We start from the raw sequence: 23,306 nt of genomic DNA, 5'->3' as shown, positions 1-23,306 counted from the left end.
TGATCCACTGTTTCTGAAATCACAGTAAGCTTTCTTTCAAGTGGATAAAGTGTAATAGTTAAGAACATCACTACTTGATAATTTCCTTTTATACCACATCTGCCTCTTGTAACGTGCTCCATCCTAGCTTCAAAACTGACTTTAACATTGAATAAACCCAAATTAACAAATGATGTGAAGCCTCATTGTCCATAACTGATTGGCTTAATGGCTCATAGAAAAATTCCACCTCTACTATTGACTGATACCTTTGGGTTGGGTCCAAACCCTCATCTTGCTGGATGTTACTGATAGAAAGACTTTTTTGTTAATTGCTTTAAATTGGTGTAGCTTTAACTTTCATGCCTAGAGATGTGAAATTGGAAAGATCATCCATTTAGATTGTGCAGGTAATAGCTCTTCCTCCCCTGGTCCTAAATGATCCTGCCAAGAAAGAGATCCCTCTGTGTCTTGGGAAATGTTGTTTGGGGGCCTGTTGGTAGCTGCCTTCCTCTGTGGATAAACATCATAGAGCCAAACTAGACGAGACGAATTACATGAGGTCATGCGAGTGTCTAGAATCATGTCTGTTCCTTCCTGCCTGTGTCCATTTTACTCCTGATGAACATGTGTCCTGTAGCCCCAGTCCATGCACATGTTGGGTAGCCAGTGTATCGTGGTTGCGAGTGTCCATAGTCATAATCAGTGAGTCGCCATTGCGGAGCGTCGATTTTAAGCAGCTTACACTTCTCTCTCCCCTCTTTCTGCCTTTAGGTCCAGCCTACACTCAAACTGTTTTGCCTTTAATCTGGATAGGGGTGGCATTTTGCAAGCAAAATCCACCAAATTTGCAGGGGAGCTAGTCCTCACTGTCCTCTAAAGATCCCCCAAGTTTCAGAGAGATTGAACCCCAGGAAAAGCATGATCCATGGGTCCCCCCCTTCCTGTCCCTTTAATAGTAAAAACTGGAGTGGCTACTGGCAGCTACTTTGAGGGGCTTCAAACTGACTGTAGATTTATTTTGCAAAATGCCACCCCCATCCCCCTGGATAGCCCCCATAGTTTTCCCCGTAAATAATAATGGAGAACGGAGGTGGCTGAGGACAAACAGGCAGGAAAGAGTTGTTGCTGGCTGACAGCAAGAGACACTCTGTGGCTTTTGACGTGGGGATTGCCCACCCCCCTTTGCATAGATGCCCCCCTTCATGGCAGGCCAAGATGCAAGATCTCTGCAGAGGTGTGGAAGCCCCGTTTTCAGCCCCCTCCCCCCAGGAAACCCCGTGGGTTTCCTCCCCCCCATACATCCAATTGAATAAACAAGTCTCCCTCTCAGGAAGGCTGCAGAGGAAGGTTTGAGCATGTGCAAAGAGAAGGTGCATCATGGGATACTGTCTCTCGTCTGGGAGGAATGGGGGGGAAAAACATGCAAATCCAAGCACGGGATCGAGGTCAGTGTAGCTGCATTGTGCAAGTGAACAGGAAAGCAAGGGAGAAACACGTGTAAGCGCATTCATGTGTCGTACACGTGTAATTTGTCTCATGTAGTTTGGCTTAGAGAGAGAGAGAGATTAATCCAAACCTGCACAACCCTGCGTGAGGGTTTCAGTCTCTTTAGGTTCATGCCACTGTCAACTTTTCCAAAGAAAGTTTGAGGGTCTTCATGATGTTTGGTTTTGTTTCTCCAGTAAGATGAATTCTTTGCATTCTCCCTATTTGTGAAATGATTGTCTCTTATATACATGCATTTGACATTTTGTATGTAATGTGTGCAATTAAAAAACACTGGAAGTGAAAGGAAAAGATCAGTGACTGAATAGTAAAATGGATGCTATAACGATAAGATAACTAATTTTTTTGTGTTTTAAATTATATTTTAAAATAGACATATTAGGATATGCAGGATTATTCCACAGTCTTCAGCAAGGGATCATGGCCAGTCAGTTGTGTCAGCTTCCGATTGAATTTCAGGCCTTTGTAGTGCTTGCTGTGAGCTTGCCTTATGTTGGCTGCTGTGAGTTGGCTGTGCATTGAACTGGCCTTTCTTAGTAGTCAAGCAAAATTGAAGTTGCCTTTTTCACTTTGAAAGGCAAACAGAAAAGAGAGAAAATGAGGCCCAATCTATATACGCACCAGAATTAGAAGGCTGAAGGGTTGGCTGCAGGCAAAAAAGTAGGGCATCACAGAGAGAGGCTCTGTGCTAGTTATCGTTTTGCTTGGTTGGAAGCATTAAAAAATAGTCTCTTGAGCCTGTAGTTGAAAGTGGTACAGTCTACTCTACCATCTTATTCAACTGCCCGTGTAGATTAGATCTCTGTATACCCCCTTCAAGGAGATTTCATTCTTGTCTTATATTCCAACTTCATGTAAACAATGTAATCTTGTATATGTCAAAAATGTACCAATTTCTGTATTTTTCCTTTTGTGCATAGGATACTCGCAACACTTTCAGGACTCTTTTGAGGGATCGTCTTGGAACCTTGGGGGCATTTCTCTTGCACTTTACTCTGCCTTGTTCTCATACTCAGGTTGGGACACGCTTAATTTTGTAACTGAAGAAATAAAAAATCCCGAAAGGTAAATGTTTCTAAAAGGTGTTGCTTCATTAAATTGAATTTTGAGATATCTAGAGGGGTCTGTCACTTAAAATTTTTGTCCTGAGCTGACAGGGAATTTGATCTTGGTAGCTAAAGAAGTATTTTACACTGACAACTTGGAGAGCAGCCTACGAGGCTATGAAGTCTAAAAGAAACTCCTTAAGAAAAGCTTGGCGGACTGAAGCAAATGATCAGGGTTGACAGTACTGGATGTATTAACTTTCATGACTAGCAGGATTGTTTTGGTAACTCTAACTCATGTTAACATGTAGATGACTGCAGTACACAGTTTTATTAGCAACCATGGCATTTAAATATGGTTCAGTGTACGCTGAAAGCGCATAGGACTCAAATTTCATAACTCATTGAAGAGCCTTTTGTAGTTAACACAAAAATTGTATGATAGATACCTAAATACAAACAATATGATTTTTCTGCCACATTTCATTGCATGGTGGGATTAGACCTGAAGATGTCGTCTCAGCTGTATCACTTCGAATAGGCATTTGCAAATTGAATGTTCTTTCATTAAAAAAAACCCAAAATTCATCTCCCTGCATGTATAAATCTAATAAGTTGGTATGGTAAGAAGGGTTCTAGTGTAGCCTTCCATGACTGGCTGCAATTCTGAAGTGGGTACTGCCCAGGGATACTTTTCTACCTCAACAGAACGAGGCCCTGTTGCTATTTGAATAGGAGGCTTAATTTTCACTTGTGGCTTTTATACTTAAGCTATCTAAATATGATTGTAAATAGCTGACTGCCAGATTTCAAGAATGCATTTTTCAGAGGAATGAGACTCTTGCACTGTTACCATTTCTAAAGCTGTTTTTGTTTCAATTAACCAGGAACCTGCCACTGGCGATTGCAGTTTCTATGCCAATTGTGACAGTTATCTACATTTTGACCAATGTAGCTTACTACACGGTGCTGGATATTAATGCTATACTTTCTAGTGATGCAGTGGCAGTGGTAAGTCAGATATTGTTCTGTGTTTTTTTGTGTGTTAAGGATGTACTTCTTGGCAGGGCTTTTTTTCTGGGAAAAGAGGTGGTGGGAAAAGAGGTGGTGGAACTCAGTGGATTGCCCTCAGAGAAAATGGTCACATGGCGGGGCCACCAGCCATGTGACCATTTTCAAGAGGTTCCGGAACTCCGTTCCACCGCGTTCCAGCTGAAAAAAAGCCCTGCTTCTTGGTTACCATCAATTCTGAGCTGGGTTGGTTTTTTAAAAAATAAAGCTAAAGTGTGCCAGTTTCTGCTTAGCCACCATTTATGAGTTGACTGCCTTTTCCAATGGACTTGGATCCATTTTTCTTTCATGTGTGGGTGAACTGGCAGCGATTGTCCAAAGTGAAACTGAGAACCACCTTCAGGAATGCTGTTAAGAGCCTTAAATCTGCGGCAAGTAACCTGTGCGTTCCCCCCAGGCTTAGTAGCTTATGATAGACTGAAACGCAGCCTGTGCAGAAACAGTAGTGCAGGACTTAGGAGCACATGAAGCTGCCTTCTGCTGAGTCAGATCATTGGTCTATCAGGGACAGTATTGTCTACTCACGTGGACAGTGGCTCTCCAGGGTCTCATGTGGAGGTCTTTCACATTGCCTATTACCTGAGCTCCCCCCCCCCACACACACACACCTAGAGATACTGGGTGCCCTGAACTGGTTGGCCCAGGTGAGCCTGATCTCATCAGATCTCAGAAGCTAAGCAGGGTTGGCCTTGGTTAGTAATTGGATGGGAGGCCTCCAATGTAGACCAGGGTTGCAGAGGCAGGCAATGGCAAACCACCTCTGTTAGTCTCTTGCCATGAAAACCCCACCAGGGGTCACCATAAGTCAGCTATGACTTCAGGGCACTCTCCACAGAGATACTGGTGATTGAACTGGGGGCCTTCAGCATGTCAAGCAGATACTGTACCTCTGAGCTACAGCCCCTCCCCCGTGGATGTTAAGAGATTGACAAAGTTGGGTATTTTGTGAGGTTCACAATGGTTTAGGGGCTTACCAAGATGAGTGTTCCTGTATTTTGCTGCAGGGGAGACTCCGAAGTGTGCTTTCCCTTACAGTGAAACACTTAAGTTGGGGGAGGGCGCATGTAAGTTCTGATGAACCCTGTACAAAAGTGTAAAATGTACCAGCAGTGGGCTCTTACCACTAGCAAAGGCACCAGATTGAAAATGCCACGTGCTTTCCCAGTCCACCACCTCAGCCTGTTGCTAAGCCACTGGACCACCAATGGGCTGCAGCATGAGGTGTCATGGCAGGTTATTGGATGAAGTCGGTAAAGTCCCCTGTTGGAATCCTGCCTGGACCCCCTCAGAAACCTAGCCCCAGCACTCTTGCAGCTGCTTACTTCTTAAAGGTATTTTTCAAATTGTTAGCTAATGCCGAAAGAGGTTGGTTGAAAGATATTCCTGTTTTTCTTTCATTGTCATTGTGCATTGTCATGTTGAAACACATTGAAAAAGAGACTCAGCTATCTTATATCTTTATCTCTTTACTTACCAGGTGTTGACATGCCTAATGTTTGAATTTGCCAATCTCAAGCTTGATAGGTTACATCACATCTCTGCTTTCTAGTCCCACTAAAACTGTTGTGATGTGTAGAACTCTGTTACCTTAAAGGTTAGCATTTTATTTTTTTCAAATACATTTGAAGGCCTGTTGTCTCTTACATGAGGTAATGTTAATATACAAGCAGATATTCATCAACGTGCTTTAACTCCTTTACTATTCACATACATGGAACAGAAATACAGACTTTTCTTTTAAGATCTTTAATACTTTAACTCCTGTCATGTTGGCTGGTTTGAACTTGAATTGGTTTGTATCCCGCTCTTTCTCCAAGGAGCGATGGTGTTTTATTTTGTTAATGACAGTGTGAGAAAGATCAGGCTGAGAGAGGGCCATTTGCCCAATGAGCTTTACAGGGATTTGTTTTTCCATGTCCAATCCCACCTTTCAGCGATATCACACCAACTCTTTCAGATTGATTTCAGGTAGGTGGCCATGTTGGTCTGCTGCAGATGAGCAAAGTTCAAATCCAGTAGCACCTTAAGGACCAACAAAGAGTTTCCAGGGTATAAGTTTTGACAGGGCTTTTTTTCTGGGAAAAGAGGTGGTGGAACTCAGTGGAGAAAATGGTCACATGGCTGGTGGCCCCACCCCCTGATCTCCAGACAGAGGGGAGTTTAGATTGCCTAGTGGCGCGGAGGTCAATCTCCCCTCTGTCTGGAGATCAGGGGGCGGGGCCACCAGCCATGTGACCATTTTCAAGAGGTTCCGTCCCCCGCGTTCCCCCTGAAAAAAAGCCCCGAGTTTTGATCTGAAGAAAGGAGCTTGACTCACAAAAGCTTATATCCTGGAAACTCTTTGTTGGTCTTTAAGGGGCAACTGGACTTAAATCTTGCTCATCTTTCGGTTTAGGATCTGCTTGTCCTTTCCAGTGTGCCCCTCTTCACCATAGAAAAGATAGCTGTTTGTTTTGTAGGAAGCAGTCATAAAGAACTCCAACTCTGTATCTTACTTATTGTCTACATGGGGAATGATAGACAACTAGCTTCAGTTTGTTGGTTGTTGTGGGTTTTCCGGGCTGTATTGCCGTGGTCTTGGCCTTGTAGTTCCTGACGTTTCGCCAGCAGCTGTGGCTGGCATCTTCAGAGGTATAGCACCAAAAGAGGTCTTTTGGTGCTACACCTCTGAAGATGCCAGCCACAGCTGCTGGTGAAACGTCAGGAACTACAATGCCAAGACCACGGCAATACAGCCCGGAAAACCCACAGCAACCATCGTTCTCCGGCCGTGAAAGCCTTCGACAATACATAGCTTCAGTTTGTGTTTGGATGATCACGTCAGCATTGGAGTTGGTTAGAATTTTCTTTGTAATTGGTGAGAACTAGATGTTCCAGGAGACTAACTGCCACTGAAACCAGTGGTTTAATGTCTCCTCCTTGGACAGTTAACACATAAGCAAATCAAGATCTATAATGTTAAAAAACAGTGTAACATCTTAAACATGATTCCATTGAGATAAGAAGGGGAGAAAAATCTCAAATTTGGGCACTCCTTAAACTGGCTGCTTTCTTTCTCTCTTTAGAGCAGCAGATTGAATGTCTTAGAAACACATCTCGCTCTTTTGTATTTATGGTTATTCTGTAGGGTTTCTTGCAAATTATCGGAATTAAAACATTTTACATATTGTTCCTCATATTTTCCTTTTTGCCATTAATTAGGAGTACCTCTTTCTTTCCCTTCCTAAGTTTTCAGCTGGTAGAAGTGGGTGATGATTATATCACTTTAGGAGTAGCAGCTCCCAAGTGACAGATTACCATCTGCAAACAGTACGGAAGAGCCTCATGGTTGGGCTACAAAGGGCATAAACATGTCACAGGGCACAGCTTACTGCATCAGGAGGGAGGGAGGCAGAAAAGTTTGCACCCTCAGCTGCTGCTATGCACTCTGTCACTCTGTCTCTGCCTACAAGAAGTTGTATATATGCTATTTCCTCCCCACATTGCATGTCTGATATTTTCACCCTGCAAGCATTGTGTCCCCAATAAACTGTTCACTCCACCAACTTCCTACTTTAATCTCTCCACACACATACACCGCCCCCCCGCCCCCCCCCCCGGCTTTTCTTGAAGTCATCTTTTCCTGTTTACAGCCCGCTCTGGCTTTCCAGTTCAGAGACATATTATTCCCCCTGCTCCAAGAGTTTCAGACTAGAACAGGTTTTTTTACTGAAGATTGCATATGGGAGCAAGACTGTTCTTGCCTCTTTGCTAATTTACACAACAAACCTGTCTAGATTCAGAGGATAAAGAAACAGCACAGCTGCAACGTGTAACTCATGGGATCGGATAGAAATTTCATTGCGACATCTTAACGTGGCTTGCATTTTTTCATTCCAATGTTCGGTCTCTAGTTTCTCCCAACGATTAGTTCATAGCATGGCAGCATTTTTGAACTGTTGAAAAGTTCTGAAAGTTCCTAAACTGAACCGTTTAGTCAGCTTCATTCTCCTTTAACTCTTCCTTCCTTACACAATCTGTTTTCTGGAACAGCGTTTCAGGAAAAGAACGCGTTCACGGAATACTGAATTTATTGTTCTTTAGACGCTGTTCTGTTTGTTAGTGCTGCTGTTAAGGTACAGAGAATCCTGCCTGCTTTAGATACTCCTAGAAACTGGATAGAAAATATATCTTTGTATTTGTGCTTGAGCCAGCTCTGGCCTAGTAAAATGGGTTCTAATTCTAGATGTGTTTACTCAGAATGAAGACTTGGGGCTGAACAATCCATTACCCTGTTTAGATTTGCTACAAGTCCTGTCAAACCAGATGTTCAATGGGATTTCTATGTTTGAAGGTTCCAGTGATTAAAAAAAAAAAACACTCAAGTGTGTCCAAAGCTAGTTCTTTGAGGAAACTTGCATGTAGTCCACACTAGGGGTGTGCAAGAAAAAAAAATCGCATTTCCCGCTTTGGAATTTCTGAAGCGGGGGAAAATTTCAGAAATAAGCAATTTCCGAAGTGGCAAATTGCTTATTGACCAGCTTCGGTATGTTCCATAAAGATTTGGAGCACGCCAAAAAACTTTTAAACTTCCAGCCTGAATCCCCTTCTCCCCTGCCCATCAGGTGAAATAAGCGGCGGGGCGGGAAGTTTAAACCTACACTTTACTAGCCACTTGCTCACTTGGCTCGCTGCTGGAACGGCCAGGGAATCACCTGACCACTTCTGCAGCAGGCAAAGGATGCGACGGCAGTAGGCATCAGCCTTCACCCCGCTGCGGAGTGCTCCCTTGTCTCGGTGCACAAGGGGCCAGGGAATAGCCTGACCCCTTCCGCAGTGGCCAAAGGATGCGACGAGGCCGTAGGCATCAGCCTGCAGCCATGCTGCAGAGCGCTCCCTTGGCCCGCTGCGCAAGGGGCCAGGGAATCTCCTGACCCCTTCCATAACAGCTGAAGGCATTAGGCTCCAGCCCCGCCACAGAGCACTCAATTCGCCCGCTGCACAAGGGGCCAGGGAATTACCCAACCCATTCTAATTCAGAATGGCTCTAAATTAGGTGATCTGGAGATTTTGTGTATGTCTAACAAGAGATTACACTGCACATTTCAGTGGACTGGGCTCCTTTATGGATATCAAGATGGTGGTTTAAATGGCTGTGGAAACTAGAGGTGTTGGTTCAAAATCTGCCAAGGCCAATGTTCTGGAGAGGCAGGTGTTTTGCCATTGTGTTTTCAAGGTCCTGCCTGGCTTCAAACCTAATTCAATGACAGAAAGCATTCAGGCCTTATAGAGGGAACATATTGTTGATTAATTAAATAAGGTCTGTAGAATTCTGTGGCGATAGACAAGGATCAGTGGAAGTTGAAAACAAAGGGTCAGCCTGTACTGGGAAAATAGGAGGCGGGGGAGGAAAGTTATGTTTCCTCTTTGGCAAACTTGGAAGGGGAACGAGGCCTGCTGATCAAGCGTTTTCCTCTAGCAGTTTCTGTGAGAGAGCGAACCTGAAAAAGGTTTGCTTGAAATATCTCTTGTCCCAAGATAATTTTTCTCCTCTTCAGATAGGGCAGTTTTCCAGTTTTGTATGATTCTTACTGCATTTACAACCCTTTTACAAAGCCCAGGTCCTTTTGTTGCTGTTCTCAAAATACATTTTGATAAAAATACTCATTTTGAATTGACGAGCTGCAGATTTCAGAGGAAAAAAACAGCGAAGACAACATTAAGCATTTACAGAGTGCTTTTTAAGGTGTTTAAAGTGAACCGTGCTTCAATCCTTACAACAGCGTTACAGTTTCTGGGTTAAGACACACACACACAGATGTAGTTTAGACAGCACAACAAACCATAGGAGCTGTTGTAGCTCCTATGGCTGGTTTGGGTGCAGAGTATATTAAACTGATAAGGACAGATAACTTGGTAGAAAATGTTTAGCCTCAAAGCCAAAAGGCCGAGAAGTGTTTGGGTGCAAATCAGCACTCTACCGGTTCGAATCCCACTACTGCCATGAGCTCAGTAGGTGGCCTTGGGTCAGCCACTCCTCTCAGCCCCAGCTCCCCAGCTGTATTGTGAGGATAATAATAACACAAACTTGTTCGCTGCTTTGGGTGAGGCACTAATCTGTCTAGAAGAGCGGTTTATAAGCATAGTTGTTATTATTATAGTTTAAAACTGTCATCTGACTTTACAGATGTACAGCAGAGAAAAGCTGGTGTTTGGAGTGTTTGGACATAAAATGGATTAAACTATATTAGTTTTTCTAATGCCACTCAGTGAGTTTAATCACTGAAGCAAGGTAGAGCTTTCCTGCTTGACAGCCCGTATATCTGGTCAGCTGTCCTATGTATTTTAGTGTGTTGCATCTGTACATTTTAGGAGAGATTTTGCTATTCTCACCACATCTCTTTCAGGGGAAAGTGATTTAGACCAGCGCATTTAAAGGTACACCATTTTAATTTCAAATTAAAGATACGTTTTTAAGTTTCAAGTGTAATATGCCAACCAAACTTCTATTTACTTCATTTATTTATTTCAATATTTATATTCTGCCTTTCCTCGTGATTCACGATGTTTTACAAATCATTATTAAAAACATTACAGTTTAAAAGCAATAACTACCCCCTGCCAGAAAAATCTCCAGTTACAGCTCGTTAAAAACCGGGCAAGTAAAATGGCCTTGCACTACCTCCTGAAAATTTCTAAAGAAGGTACACACACCCTCACCGCCACCAGGACCTTGTTCCACAGAACGGGAGTGACGATGGAGAAGGCACAGGCTCTGTTCGAAGCTAGGCGGGCAGCCTTAAGTGGGGGAGCAGTTAGGAGGTGGCAGCATGAAGACTGGAGCTGGTGCACTTATATGAGAGATGATCCTTTAGACTGAGAAAATGAAGAGAATTGCATAGGGTAACTCAAGATATTTCTTGAAATAAAGGTCTTAAAATTTCATTGTGCTTGATCCAGAGGATCAATGCATCTGACGAAGAGAACTGTGATTCTCGAAAGCTTACGCTACAATAAAATTGGTTAGTCTTAAAGGTGCTACTGGACTCTTTATTATTATGCTTGATCATTCCCTTGAGGTTAACCTAGGATAGCGCCTCATATGTAAGCATTTCACGCAGTGATAACCTGCTGGCATCTTGCCCCTTTTGCTTCCGTTTCATTAATATCTGTCTGGTGACTTTGGCTGCTGCTAAAGTGAAACTTGCGGATTTTTGTACATATCTGTGATTTAATCTTTCTAATTGGGAGAGTTGTGGAGGTGAGGATTTAACCAGATTTCCTTGCTAATCCACTTTTTGAAAATCACTTCCTGGCTGCAGTTCAGAAGAAGCTGAGCTTCTACACTTTGTCAAACCGCAGTTTAAATGATTTAAATCTTTTAACGCTTCTTGCTCTTCAGAATTTCTCAAAATATGCCCTGAGTTTTATGAAATGGACCATCCCCATAGTTGTGGCTTTCTTCTGTTATGGCGGACGAAATGCTTCTGTAATAGCTGCCTGCAGGCAGGCCCTGAGATCGCCAATAGATTATTTTTAAACATCTTTGACCGATAGCAGTAATTTTGCTGCTTCATGAATATATTAATGGGAAAAGATTGGGAAAGGAGGGTCTGTATTTTCTGTATTTTCATGTAGAGTTGCTGGAAAAAAATAAATTGTATATTCTTTGACAACCTAAACTGTTAGCAGAAGTGGTTGGCTTCAAATTCTTGAATTCCTCACATTCTCACTAGCCAATACCTTGTAGCCTTTGGCTGCATATTGTTTGTGTATGTATAGTTCACCTTCCTCACACAGCATAAATTGTATAGGATTCCTTTCATTGGATGAAAGGGACCTTTGGATCTAATCCCATGGTTTGGATCTAACCCTATGGCATGTAGAATGGAGGCCAGCATAATCACTAGCAATCTAACTTCATTTCTTGGGGTTTTATGTACAGCACAATTATTGCATCACATCATTAAGTATTTCTTGGTTCTTGCCTTAACTCATAGGATATGGAAAGAGTAAAGATTTAAAAATATGAAGGCAGCACACACAAGTGTGAACACTGTGAAAAGTAGTACACTGAAGCAGAATTGCACAGGGCTGTATAGATTGGTTTCTGCTGGCAACTTTGCGCTTCAGTGACGGTGCTTGAGATGCAAAATAAATGTGCAAGAATTAGTCCATAAGAAGACAAATTACAGAGGTAAAGAGTTCGGTCTGGAGCTTGAATTTTTGTGAACCCAAATAAAAGGCACCTGTCCTTTTCTAGCAACCGACCGATACAACTTTACTAAAAACTTTCGTCTCTACATAGACTGACAGCCCTGTGTTGAATTCCTTTTTCATGATATCTAGTTCAATGCAGGATGTTTATGGTGTCATTATGGTTTGCATTTTAGGTTGATCCGTAGTGAGGAAGAGATGTGTATTGCTTCTTAAGATAATTTAGGACAGTATCTTATAAAACAGAGCTTCTAAAACAGCGATGCGGAGGCTAGTAGTAAAGTTTTGGATTTCTTAAAACGGGTACAGTCATTGTGCTTAGAATGGTGGTGGCTAATGTCTTAAGCCAGCGATTCCCAACCTTTTGAGGTAAATGAATCAAAACAATTAATTTTGATTTGCCTGTTCCTGTTCCCAACTTTCAGCTGAAATCCTCTTTGTTCCTTGTGCTACAGAATTTGTGACACCTGTGGCTGTTATCCGTAGGGTGCATTATGTCCTGTGAATGCCAGTTGGAGAGTAATGCCCTAGCAAATGAAAATACATTGTCAGTCACTGTTTGCCCTATGGGAGAAACTAACATATATCCAAATCAGTACATTTGCCCAGTGGAGAAAACAATGTCTCCTTGGGGCTGTTTAAAGGAAGAAAATGGGGGGCAGGGGTGTTAAGCCCTTTCTCACCACATGCGGTGGTCCTGATGTGAATTGGACCTCTGTGTGGTTAGACATGGAACTCTCAAACATCTGTCATATAGACACAGGAACAATGTATGTGTAATTAGACCCTCTGGGATAAAGAATAAATAAATTTCAGGAAGACTTGAGCTTGACAGGAGATTTAAGACTAAGCTTTGAAGGTCTTTGAGACAGCTTTCCATAGTCATGCAGTCCTTAATGCTGTGACAGTGTTATCATTATGAGGGGAATAATTCCTTGTCGAGCTCTAGAAATGGAGTAACAGTTTGACAGTGCCATGTGAATGCTGAGCTTTCAACTGCTTCTGGTATGAATGGGTGAAGTTTGCCGTGAATATAGACAGGGCTGTTTGTGGCTATTTGTTACTATTTGATAGGCTGCATGAGTAGTATCATTAAAGTATTTGTTACTTAAGGCTTTGCATTAGAGGCAGGTATACATACTAAAAGCTACAAGAAGCACTCCAGTTTTGCAAATGATATGTGGAATATTTGCTGGAGACTGTTTTATCATGTAGAAAATTAAACATTTGCTACAATCTGTTCAGCTAAGGATCAGTGGAGTCCAGACAATATAGTCACAATTAGAGATGGGCACGAACCAAAATACGAACCAAAATTAAGCACAAACCAGGCCGGTTCGTGGTTCGCAAACCATTGTTCGTCAGATCCCATTTCTGACGAACTGCCAAGAACTTTTAGACTGGTTCATTTGGTTCGTTTGACAGCCTGGTGCCAGTCAATCAGTTTCCTAGGCAACAGGGGATGGATTTCCTGCAGACCTTCTGCTGGCCTGGAAGTGACCTTCTGCTGACCCAGAAGTGATGATTTTCTGACCTGGATGTGATGTTTTCACAAACCAAACCGGTTCACGAACCCGGGGCAGGTTCGTGAAAGTTTGTGGTTTGTGAAATTTGACGACTCACGAACCACATGGTTCATTTTTTCCCTGTTCGTGCCCATCTCTAGTCACAATAACTGACTATACTGTGGGGTTTCTTGTTAATCCACCAGCACCCTGTAATCACGTTTTTGTAACTGCGTTGTTTTGATAGCAGCTGTGATTTTATAATTCTTTCAGCACCATGTGCTAAGGAATATGGCTCTTTCCTTTCTTCTCCCCTCAGTGGCCCTTTTTATCCCTGGGGAAGTTGATTCCTGCAGTTGCAGCATCTGTATGGACAAATATCCATGCAGAGCAAAAAGCTAAAGTGAGAAGGCGAAAAGGGGGGGAATTGCCCTTCCTGCCTCTGCCTATTCTGTTGATGAAAAGAGGAGGGAGAAGGAAATTTCATCCCCTCCCTGACCCGTGTGATTATTGGTCTTTGCAGGTTCTGTGATCCTGGGAATAAAGTGGTGGGGGAGGGGAAGAAGAGCCTCATTCCTCACGTTCTTGCATTGCAGGACCCAGCCCAGTACACTTTATTTACTGTAAAAATGCATCATCATCACTTCTCTGTTTGGTGACTTTATAATCCCCATTTCACAGATACTGAACTGAGTACAGAAATCCCAGCACTTCTGTGGCCTGCTAAAATTTGAAATGCACAAGTCCCCCACTGTAATAGTCCCTACAAGTCTACACTAACCCTTCCCACAGAGGGTTACTGCACATGTAACTGTAGCTCCCTGAAAATACATATTCCTTTCCCCTTTGCGGAGCGATTTCTCATCCTTTTCTTCCTGGTCTTGTGTTATGTGTGTATTGATACGAACTAGGATCTCTTTCCCAAATCCAATTCAAACCATGGTTTCAGTTTCTGCTTTGATGATGGATCCCTGCATTTATCGTAGGTTGAATGTAATATGCCATAGTTAATGCCAGGAAGCGAGGGAGGAGGAGGAGGAGGAGAAAAATTATTTGTCAGGGAGAAGGAGAAGAGAGAAGGAGAATGGGTAAAGGGATGCTCATCCCCAAGATTGGCTTGCAAGATTTGCAGCAGGGAGCCGGTGTTATCTCTGTGTTGAGAGAGAGACTGAGACCCTGCTAATTTAATTTAGACTGGCCAAATACCCACCTGACACCCAGCATGATAGTCATTGGAATAGATGATTGAACAAGAGGAAAGATTCCCTCTGATAAAGGTGGTTGTGTGGTGTTGAAGAAATAAGATAAGCAACAAAAATAAATTAAGATGGGGAGCCATGTTAGCCGTCTGTAGTAGTAGAAAAGAGCAAGAGTCCAGTAGCACCTGTAAGATTAACAAAATTTTGGTAGGGTATGAGATTTCATAAGCCACAGCTCACTTCTGAAGTGTGAAGAAGTGAGCTGTGGCTCACAAAAGCTCATCCCGTACTACAAATTTTGTTAGTCTTATAGGTGCTACTGGACTCTCACTCTTTTCTACTGCAATAAATGATGTGGTTCCCACAGCAATGGTGGGAACCTTAAAAAATACTTGACTGGGTGTGGGGTTCTTGGGGGAGGGAGAGCCCTTCAGTTGCAGACCCTGCCTCCTTATGTAGAACTTAGACATTTTTTAGTCTTTTCATATCCCTATTGCTCCTGGAGCCAGGCTGCTTTAATATATTTCTATAATCTATGTTTTCAGCACATGACTTAGGTGAGACAGAAGAATGGAAACACGTGGTGAATTTGGTTCGGTTGTGTTTGAACGTGTACCTAATTCTTTCTGTACTGGGTCTCTGAAATTCTGTGTGACCTGAGTTGGGAAGAGCTCGACTCAAAATGTTCTTCAGCTACTGGTGGTTTTCTTAATGTTTTCTTGATGTTTTTATTCATTAGTCCTGATTTATTATTATTTCTTGGATGCTGACATGTCATTGCAAAATCTTTTTATGTGATTTGAATTCATGTTCAGTTTGTGTGTTTTGGGGAGGGAGGACCCATTGTAATCATTTTCCTTTCCCCCCTCTCCATTCATTAGACATTTGCTGAGCAAGTGTTTGGAGTGTTCAGTTGGATCATCCCAATTGCTGTTGCCTTCTCTTGTTTTGGTGGACTCAATGCTTCTATTTTAGCATCATCTAGGTAAGGGGCTTCTAAGTTTGGCTGCACATCTGCCCCCATTCCCAACTAATTTCTGTGCTTCACTCAGTGGCTAAGCTGCTTCTTAAGTGATAAGTTTTTCTGCAGTTTTGTTGTTGTTCCTTGTTTAATTCATATTTATTCTGTAAAATGTTTTCAGCTAGTTGTGGGAAAGTAGTCTATCCATTTTTAAAGTTTGCATCTTTAAGTTCTGAGTACTTTGTTTTGTTTTTTTAAAAGTAGTTTTCTCCCAGCTCTGACAATGCTATGGAAAACTTCTCATAGCTGAACTACAGAAAAAAGAAAAAAAGTTGGTCTTCCCTTTTTAAAAGTAAATCCTTCTGGAGCTGTCTCTGGTTAGGGATAAATGTGAATGTAAGGCAGTGTGGATATTGTTGGCACATAAAGACTCCAGAGAGCTTCTGGACTCATATACATCTTCTTGCAAACTGTGTTCGTAGTGGAGAGAAGTTCTAAAGAATGTGTTTCACTGAATTATAGACATTCCAGCCTCCTCTAAACTTAGTAACTGGATATTGATTCATTGGCTTCATTTATCTGTGTTCCTATCCACCACCCAAGTCTTATACATACTGCCAATATTTTATTTTAAAAAATTAAATGATAATAGGACCCGGGGCCTATTCAGCTTGCAACAAAATGCGTATGAGTCCAGAGTCTTTATGTGCCCACAACATAAGCTGGCTTGGTGCAGGCAGGGAAAGCTATATTTCTGCAGCTTATGCAAGTGTACCTTGTACCTAGAGCAAGACAAATAACTGTACAGCAATGTTACAATTATAGAGATTCTATATAACAAATTACAGTGTTTATATTTTTAGTGTGAAAATCAGTACCTTAAACTTTCTACTATGTATCTTGAAAGGTCAAATAGAGAAACCCTGCAATTTATTTATTTAAGCGGTATTAGTCACTTTCTCTATCTGTAGGTACCTGAAGCAATGTACAGCAAATTATAAGACATAAAAACAATTAAATCTTAACATGCTAAAAATCAATAAAACTTGCTTTACTATGTTCTGACAAGACAATTTTGTGTAGGGTATTTCTAGAAGTAAAGCTGTACGTCTTGTATATAAACCTATGTTGCCTTACAGGATGAATTCAGAGTTATCTGTTGCCCTGGGCTTCAGACTGTGCAGTTAGATCACAGCCAATCTGTTGTTTTTCAGGCTGTTCTTTGTCGGATCCAGGGAAGGTCACCTTCCTGACCTCCTGTCAATGATCCATATAGGAAGGTTTACACCAGTACCTGCACTTCTCTTCAATGTAAGTGAAATACTATGACTAAGTACAAAGTGAAACGCTAAAAACGTCACTGTAAGTGTTCCACACAACAGAACTTTTATGTTGTGGTCATTGGTGGAATGATTTTAATTAGAAGCAATGTACCCTGTTTGAACTTGATCTAATGTAGAACTGTCATTTTATCCATAGTCTTCCAGAAAGCTGTCTGACCTCCTTCCCCCATCCCTCCCCACAATATGGAGGATAGGCAGGCCTGACAGCTTCCCATCTGTTTGTAATTTACTTTATTTCCAAAGGGTAAAATTGAAAGAGTTTTACCTATTTAGTCTGATTATATCAAATACAAGCCCAAATGGAGAGTCCTGCCTGGAAAAGCCCATGCTTGGACCACTCGGAGGGATGGATGATCTGTGATGGTGGAACAGCTGCTGAGAATACACATGCCCTTGTTTAACCAGATGGACAGCGCTCTAAGCATGGTGAATTGTGTTGTATAAGATTGCAAGCCCTCTCTATTTAGCAGCAGTGTTAAAAGTGAGCAAGTACTGTTGTTGATACCCACCTCATGCCGTTCGTGTGATCTTTCCTAACAGTGTTCTATGAGCCTCATATACTTGATTGTAGAAGATGTCTTCCAGCTGATTAACTACTTCAGCTTCAGCTATTGGTTTTTCGTGGGACTATCAATTGCCGGGCAGCTCTACCTCCGTTGGAAGGAACCAGATCGGCATAGGCCACTCAAGGTGAGGATCAGGGGTGCAGGTCATGGGGAGGAGGTGGCAGAACATACCTCCTTGAATGCAGAAGGTCCCAGGTTCAGTCCCTGGCATCGCCACCCAAAAGTTTTCAGATGGGAAAAAGGCTGTGCTGCTGGAGAACTTGGAGAGCAGCTGGCAGGCAGAGTAGATGGTACCATGGGCTTAATGCTTTTATTATATTGCAGGTTCAAATATTCATATCTAGCTTAATATGCCATTTCCTGTCCTTTCTTGATAATTAAGATATTGTGGAAAACATAATATTCATTTAGGCGCTCTGTAAGGTGACTATTACAAGCACATCTTTCTCGTTGGCAAACATGCATGTTAAATTTTCCAAACTCTGTGAGGAATTTGGAAATCTTCATAACCATGAAAAAAGCAAATTCACCTGTACCTGTTGTTTCTTATTCATTGTCCAAATTTCCTTTTTTCCAGTTGAGCCTGTTTTTCCCAATATTCTTCTGCATATGCTCAATATTTCTGGTGGTTGTGCCGCTCTACAGCGACACGATTAATTCCCTGATCGGCGTTGGCATTGCTCTCTCTGGGATTCCGGTGTACTTCATGGGAGTTTCCCTGCCTGTTTCCAAAAGACCTCCCTTTATCAGCAAAATTTTAGGTAAGGAAGACTGGGGTGGCGGTTGTGACATGCCTTCAAGTAACAAATAAATGAGTAACAGAAAGACTTATAAGTGTAATTTTAGAGCACAATAACTAGGGAGAAGCCATTATATTTTTTAAAAAAAGAAAAATATACAGTTTCTATCGATATAATAAAAAGAACATTTACAATACTAATTCTAGATTCTGCTAGAAATTTGTCAGTAAGTCACAGCCATAAAAGAATGTCAAACATTGTATAAAGGCAATTCTGGGGGCTGCTGATCTGAAATAGCTGAACCTGCTATCAGTTGATGTTCATTTTCAGATTCGATTTATCATTCATATATATATCCTCCCTCAGCAGTGCAGCAAGCTGTTACAGGTGGCCTGCGTGCATCTTAATACCCCATGCAGCTCTCTGCTCTGTTGAGCTACATGAGTTCCAGTACACAAGGAACTGAAGGAAGAGCCTGGGCAGGATACGGGAGGAGCATGCAGACCTTTCATTTCAAAGACAGACCTGACCTGCATGCTCAGTTAGGGGAACAGAGGCGACAAACTGAAATTGGTATCCCTGTCTGTCTGTGCCTGCTGTGCCCAGGACCTTTTTGATTTGTCAAATTATTGCAGTCAAAGATGCCTAACAACTTCTTCCAAGGAAATGCCTTAGTAACTCAGAACTGAGCTTATATATTCAACACAACAATATAGAATCATTCCTGGATCACTCCAACTCAGTCTAGAAGCACAGAGTACTTGAAGGAAAAGCCTCAGTGCATTGGGGCAGAGGTCCTGTTATCTTGATGTGTTACATTTTCTGTGATGGGGATTTTTATTTAATGTGAAGGAGCCTTTTAAAACTCAGTCCTGTCTTCAGTCTGAAGTGACACAGTCCTTTGGGGCCTCTATACTGCGTGGTATTTTTGCTGTGCATTCTGTATCCCTTGTGTTTTTGTGGGATAAAGAACGGTTGCCTGAAGTGAAGCTACATGCTGGATCTTGTGATCCAAGAGAGCAAGCATTGCAGATCTTTTCCGTGTTCCCCCACCCACAGCAGTCCTTTCAGATCCCACTTCCCAGGGTTGCAGGAACCACATGGACTAACAGCCATACTAGGAAGCAATTATACTCACTCCTCTCTTTTTGCATATCAGTTTTACTGACACAAAAGGTGTAATTTTGCTTCCTTCCGTATCCTCTATGCACACCCTCAAAATCTCCTTTCCCAGAGTCTGAAGGGACTGCTGTGTGGTGTGGGGAGAGGGATCCATGACTGTCAGCACTTTATGCTGATGGATCCCTGGATCCAACCCCGTATTAGTGAATTGTAAGCATGGCTCGTTTTCAGTTTTAATTTCATATCAGCATATTAAGAGCTATATTCAATAAAGGAAAAGTTGTACGCTCCCAAACTTAGATGGTGCTGCTAGAAAAGTACGTCGCTGTGGGACAAATCCACAATCTCCTGGCCACAAGGATAACGCATGGCTGGAGAGGCAGGGTAGAAACAGTCATCTGTTTCTTTGGGAAAGTACGATTTTCTTTTTTTCAGTTTGATTGCCAGTCTGGCTTCAGTAAGCAACTGATTTTTCCTCTGGTTTCCTGATTAATTTTACCTTCTTGCACAGGCGCTCTCACCCGAGCCAGTCAGCTGCTTTGTTACTGCGTCCTGACAGAAATGGATACTTCTGAAGAAACTCTAGAGACCAAGTCTCAATAGTGATGCAAGGGACTAGAACACAAAACAAGCCATGGGAGAGAGAGACCACGCCATCCCTGCAGTGAGGGCACACAGGAAACGAGACTGGAATCAAGAAGAGTCCTCCTTTTTTTTTTCCCGACCATGGGTTCTTGCCCAGATCATACTGTGTCATGATCTAGGGTTGGGATTTTGAGTGTGGGCTTTTGTTTTTTGTAAACTGTGTTTGAAAGGCCAGCCTCCTCAGGCATAGAACTCATCCTGAAAAATAAGAAATGTTTCTTTGACAGCAAACTGAGCATCTGAATCAAAGAGTTCAAACATTTGGTTAACTTGAATTCTGAGCAGCATAGCAGCAACTTTTTTTATTGTTTTTTTTTGCCCGTTCCAAACGAGTTTAAAAGGCACCAACGCGAGGTAGATTTTGACTAGAGACCTCTGTGGACTGATGTCTGTGGCAATCTGATCCATCACAGGTGTTGAATTTGGCATAGAATTTTGCCTTTGATCACTGCTGGGAATTCTTATCTGCAGGCAGAGGATACTTTTGTGACATACCTATGGACTGTGGAACTTGTGGCTCTGAAGCTGCTGTTCACACACTTGAACATGGAAACAGTTTTATTTTTATTAGGTACAATCAAAGTTAATTTTTTTATGCTGAAGAAGAGTCTGGCAGGCTTTGCTTGGATGGTTCAAATTGGAACCTTTAGAGTAGCATATTAGGTCTTTAAACACTTCAAAAGGCTGAAGATACCAGAGCAGGGACTGGCTGGTCAGTTTGTGTTCTTTTTTCAACACTATTTATTGTATAGTTAATAATGAGTGCTTATCAGAGACCTTTCCTGTATTTAAATACTTTCTTTTTATAAAGCAAAACAATTTGGCAATGCAAGACTGGAATTCGCCAAGTACCTGAATACTGTGCAAAATCTTATATGCAGAGGTCACTAAGCCATTTTTCACACACCTGGCTTCCCTGAGATGTTTAATGCAAAAAGGTGATAAATGGCTGCACTCCACAAGTGGGGGGGAAATTCATCCAGGCCGTGGAAGTAGGCAAGAAGGTCTGTGTGGTCTGTCTCTTGGTGCCAGGTTATCTTCCTGGGGAGAAAATGTTAATTTCTCCCTCTCTCCTCTTACCCCACCCCCCATGTGTATCTTGTCAGATTCAATGAAATAATTTTTAAAAAATCTTAAGTGCTGAGGTGAAGACCAAAGGTTTTACCAGAAGAATCTTCCTCCTCCGTGGATAGCTTTTATGTGGCCAGTGGAACTGTGTGTGTGTGCGTGCATTTAATTATATTTTTTCCCAGAATTAGACATGGTTGATCAAATATAGTTTAATTGTAGCTGTGCACCAGCCTTCTAAAAGTGTGATTAATATAGCTGGTGCTTGAAAAAGAAACTTTCCAAATGTCCTACTTTTGATTCAGTTGGAGGAACTCTAAATTTTATAAACAAGGTTTATGTTTGTGGCAAGAAGCTGGGACCATCTTCACTACTTTTTGTTTTTAGCACTTTGATGTTGTAGCTGGATTTATAATTTAATCTGTCTAGACATTATTCATTTATTTTAACAGTGGAAAATGACTGATCGTCGTCGTCCTTCTGTGCAGCCCCACATTGGGGACTGCGCAGGCGCAGGCCAGCCGCGGAGAAGATTCTTTTAGCTTCTAGAAATGTGACGGGGACGTTCGGGCCCACCGCGCATGCGCGCCGGTGTTCCCGCCAATTTTGAAGTACAAGTACCCGAACGTCCCCGGCATTCCCTCAGTTCCTTTTTCGCCGCCGTTCGAAAAGGTTCTTCAGCTGTCGCTTGTGTCTTCGGACTTTCTTCTAGCTGTGAGTTGCCGTTTCCTTCTGACTGGGAAACGCCTCCACTATGTCCCATTCCGCTTTATTTAAAAAATGCCAACAGTGTGGCACTAAAATGACCCACTCTGATGGTCATGACCTCTGCCTCATCTGTTTGGGCGAGGGGCACGTCGTGGAGCGCTGTAAGTTTTGCATGGCCTTCACTCCGAAAGCGCGGAACGACCGCAAGGCCAGGCTCCGGGCCTTTCTTTGGGACGCCAACCTTCTACCGCCCAAAGCCTCTGGGTCGTCCGGGAGCAAGCCCAGCTCTGTCGCCCCCTCGCCGGCTCCTCATCACTCGTCGGAACCGCTCGTCTCGGCTCCGACGGAGGCGTCCGCTCCGGACGGTTCGATCGCCTCCGGTTCCGCGAGTGCTCCGTCCAGTCGAAAGGCGAAGAAACGTGCTTCTTCGAAGCCTTCTTCGAAGCCTGTGGCCACCGAGGCTTCTTCGGAGCCCCCGCCGAAGAAGGCAAAGGCCAAGTCAAAGACCAAGCGCCGTGCTCTGTCGCCGGCCCCGGCCTCGTTGGCTGGTTCCTCTCCTGGACCGGCCCCTCCTCCTGAGGACGTCCGGAGTCTCCTCCATACCCCGTCGCCTCCTCACACACCTCCTCCGGTGATTCCCGACGACTGCGAGTCGATCCGTGGATTTTCGGACGCGTTCCAGGAGTTTGAGCGCTCTCTGCCGTGTGCTCCGGTTCCGGCGGAGGTCTCCGTTCCATCGCAGCCAGTCTTCTCGGTTCCAGCGCCGTTTCACCGGTCCGTTCCGTTGCCTGCTGCTCTGCCTCCTTGGCAGCCTGTCCCGGGCCTAGGGAACGTGGCCTCCTGGCAGGATTTTGTGGCTTGGATTCAGCAGTCCGCTCCCTTTCTGCCTGGTCCTTCGGTGCCCCTGGCCACGGTTCCGGCGCCCTCAACTCTGCCTCCAGCTCCGCCTGCCACTCAGCCGCGTCGCCATCTTTCGGCACCCCAGCCTTCTACCTCGGTTCCGGCTGACCGCCCGTCGGTTCCGACGCAGACCCCAGCAGCTTTCTCCGACTCCGAGGATGATGAGGGCTTGGCGTCTCCGTCTGAGTACTCGTCGGACGCGGCCTCTGACCCTTCCCCTGATGATGCTGTGGGGGAGCTCCGCTCATCGTCCCCTAATGACGATTACAGGGTGTTTGCAGAGCAGATGGTCCGAATGGCCGCAGCACTGGAGCTCGACGTCGCCTCCACGACCTCCAAACCCAAGAGTAAGCTGTTGGAGCCGTTGTATTCGGGCTCTCCTGCCTCGGTGGCGTTTCCTCCTGTCGAGGATCTCGTCGACAATGCCCTGGCACTCTGGCAGACCCCTGCTTCTGTACCGCCTACGGCCAAGAAGGTTGAGAAATATTATCGCCTCAAACAGGAAGATTGCCCTTACCTCTTTGCCCATCCGAAGCCCTCTTCCATCGTGGCCGAGGAGGGTCAGGCTCGGTTCCGACGGGGCTCCTCTTCGGCTCCATCGGATCGGGAGGGGAGAAAGCTGGATGGAATTGGTCGGAAGGTGTATTCTTCGGCTTCCCTGGGGTTCCGGATCGCCCATTTCCAAGTAATAATGGGCTCTTACAATCTTTTCTTGTGGAAGCGTCTGTCGTCCTACCTCTCTGACCTC

At 43.6% G+C, this 23,306-nt stretch overlaps 1 protein-coding gene across 1 annotated transcript in view; it reads left to right on the top strand.

Moving 5' to 3' along the window:
- The window catches only part of SLC7A6 (solute carrier family 7 member 6), a 46,011-nt gene extending 24,602 nt beyond the window's left edge, over positions 1-21,409 (top strand). The window contains exons 4-10 of the mRNA XM_055000728.1: positions 2,409-2,553; positions 3,422-3,545; positions 15,387-15,490; positions 16,681-16,777; positions 17,350-17,499; positions 17,953-18,136; positions 19,749-21,409. Of these exons, the coding sequence (XP_054856703.1) occupies positions 2,409-2,553; positions 3,422-3,545; positions 15,387-15,490; positions 16,681-16,777; positions 17,350-17,499; positions 17,953-18,136; positions 19,749-19,840 (896 nt within the window). The 3' untranslated portion in view covers positions 19,841-21,409. The remainder of the gene's footprint in view (positions 1-2,408; positions 2,554-3,421; positions 3,546-15,386; positions 15,491-16,680; positions 16,778-17,349; positions 17,500-17,952; positions 18,137-19,748) is intronic.
- Positions 21,410-23,306: the final 1,897 nt, after the last annotated feature.

The sequence above is a fragment of the Eublepharis macularius genome, chromosome 16, assembly GCF_028583425.1.
Source record: "Eublepharis macularius isolate TG4126 chromosome 16, MPM_Emac_v1.0, whole genome shotgun sequence".
In the NCBI taxonomy this organism is placed as follows: Eukaryota; Metazoa; Chordata; class Lepidosauria; order Squamata; family Eublepharidae; genus Eublepharis; species Eublepharis macularius.
The sequence above is the reverse complement of the archived record's forward strand: the minus strand, read 5'-3'. Positions and strand labels throughout refer to the sequence as shown.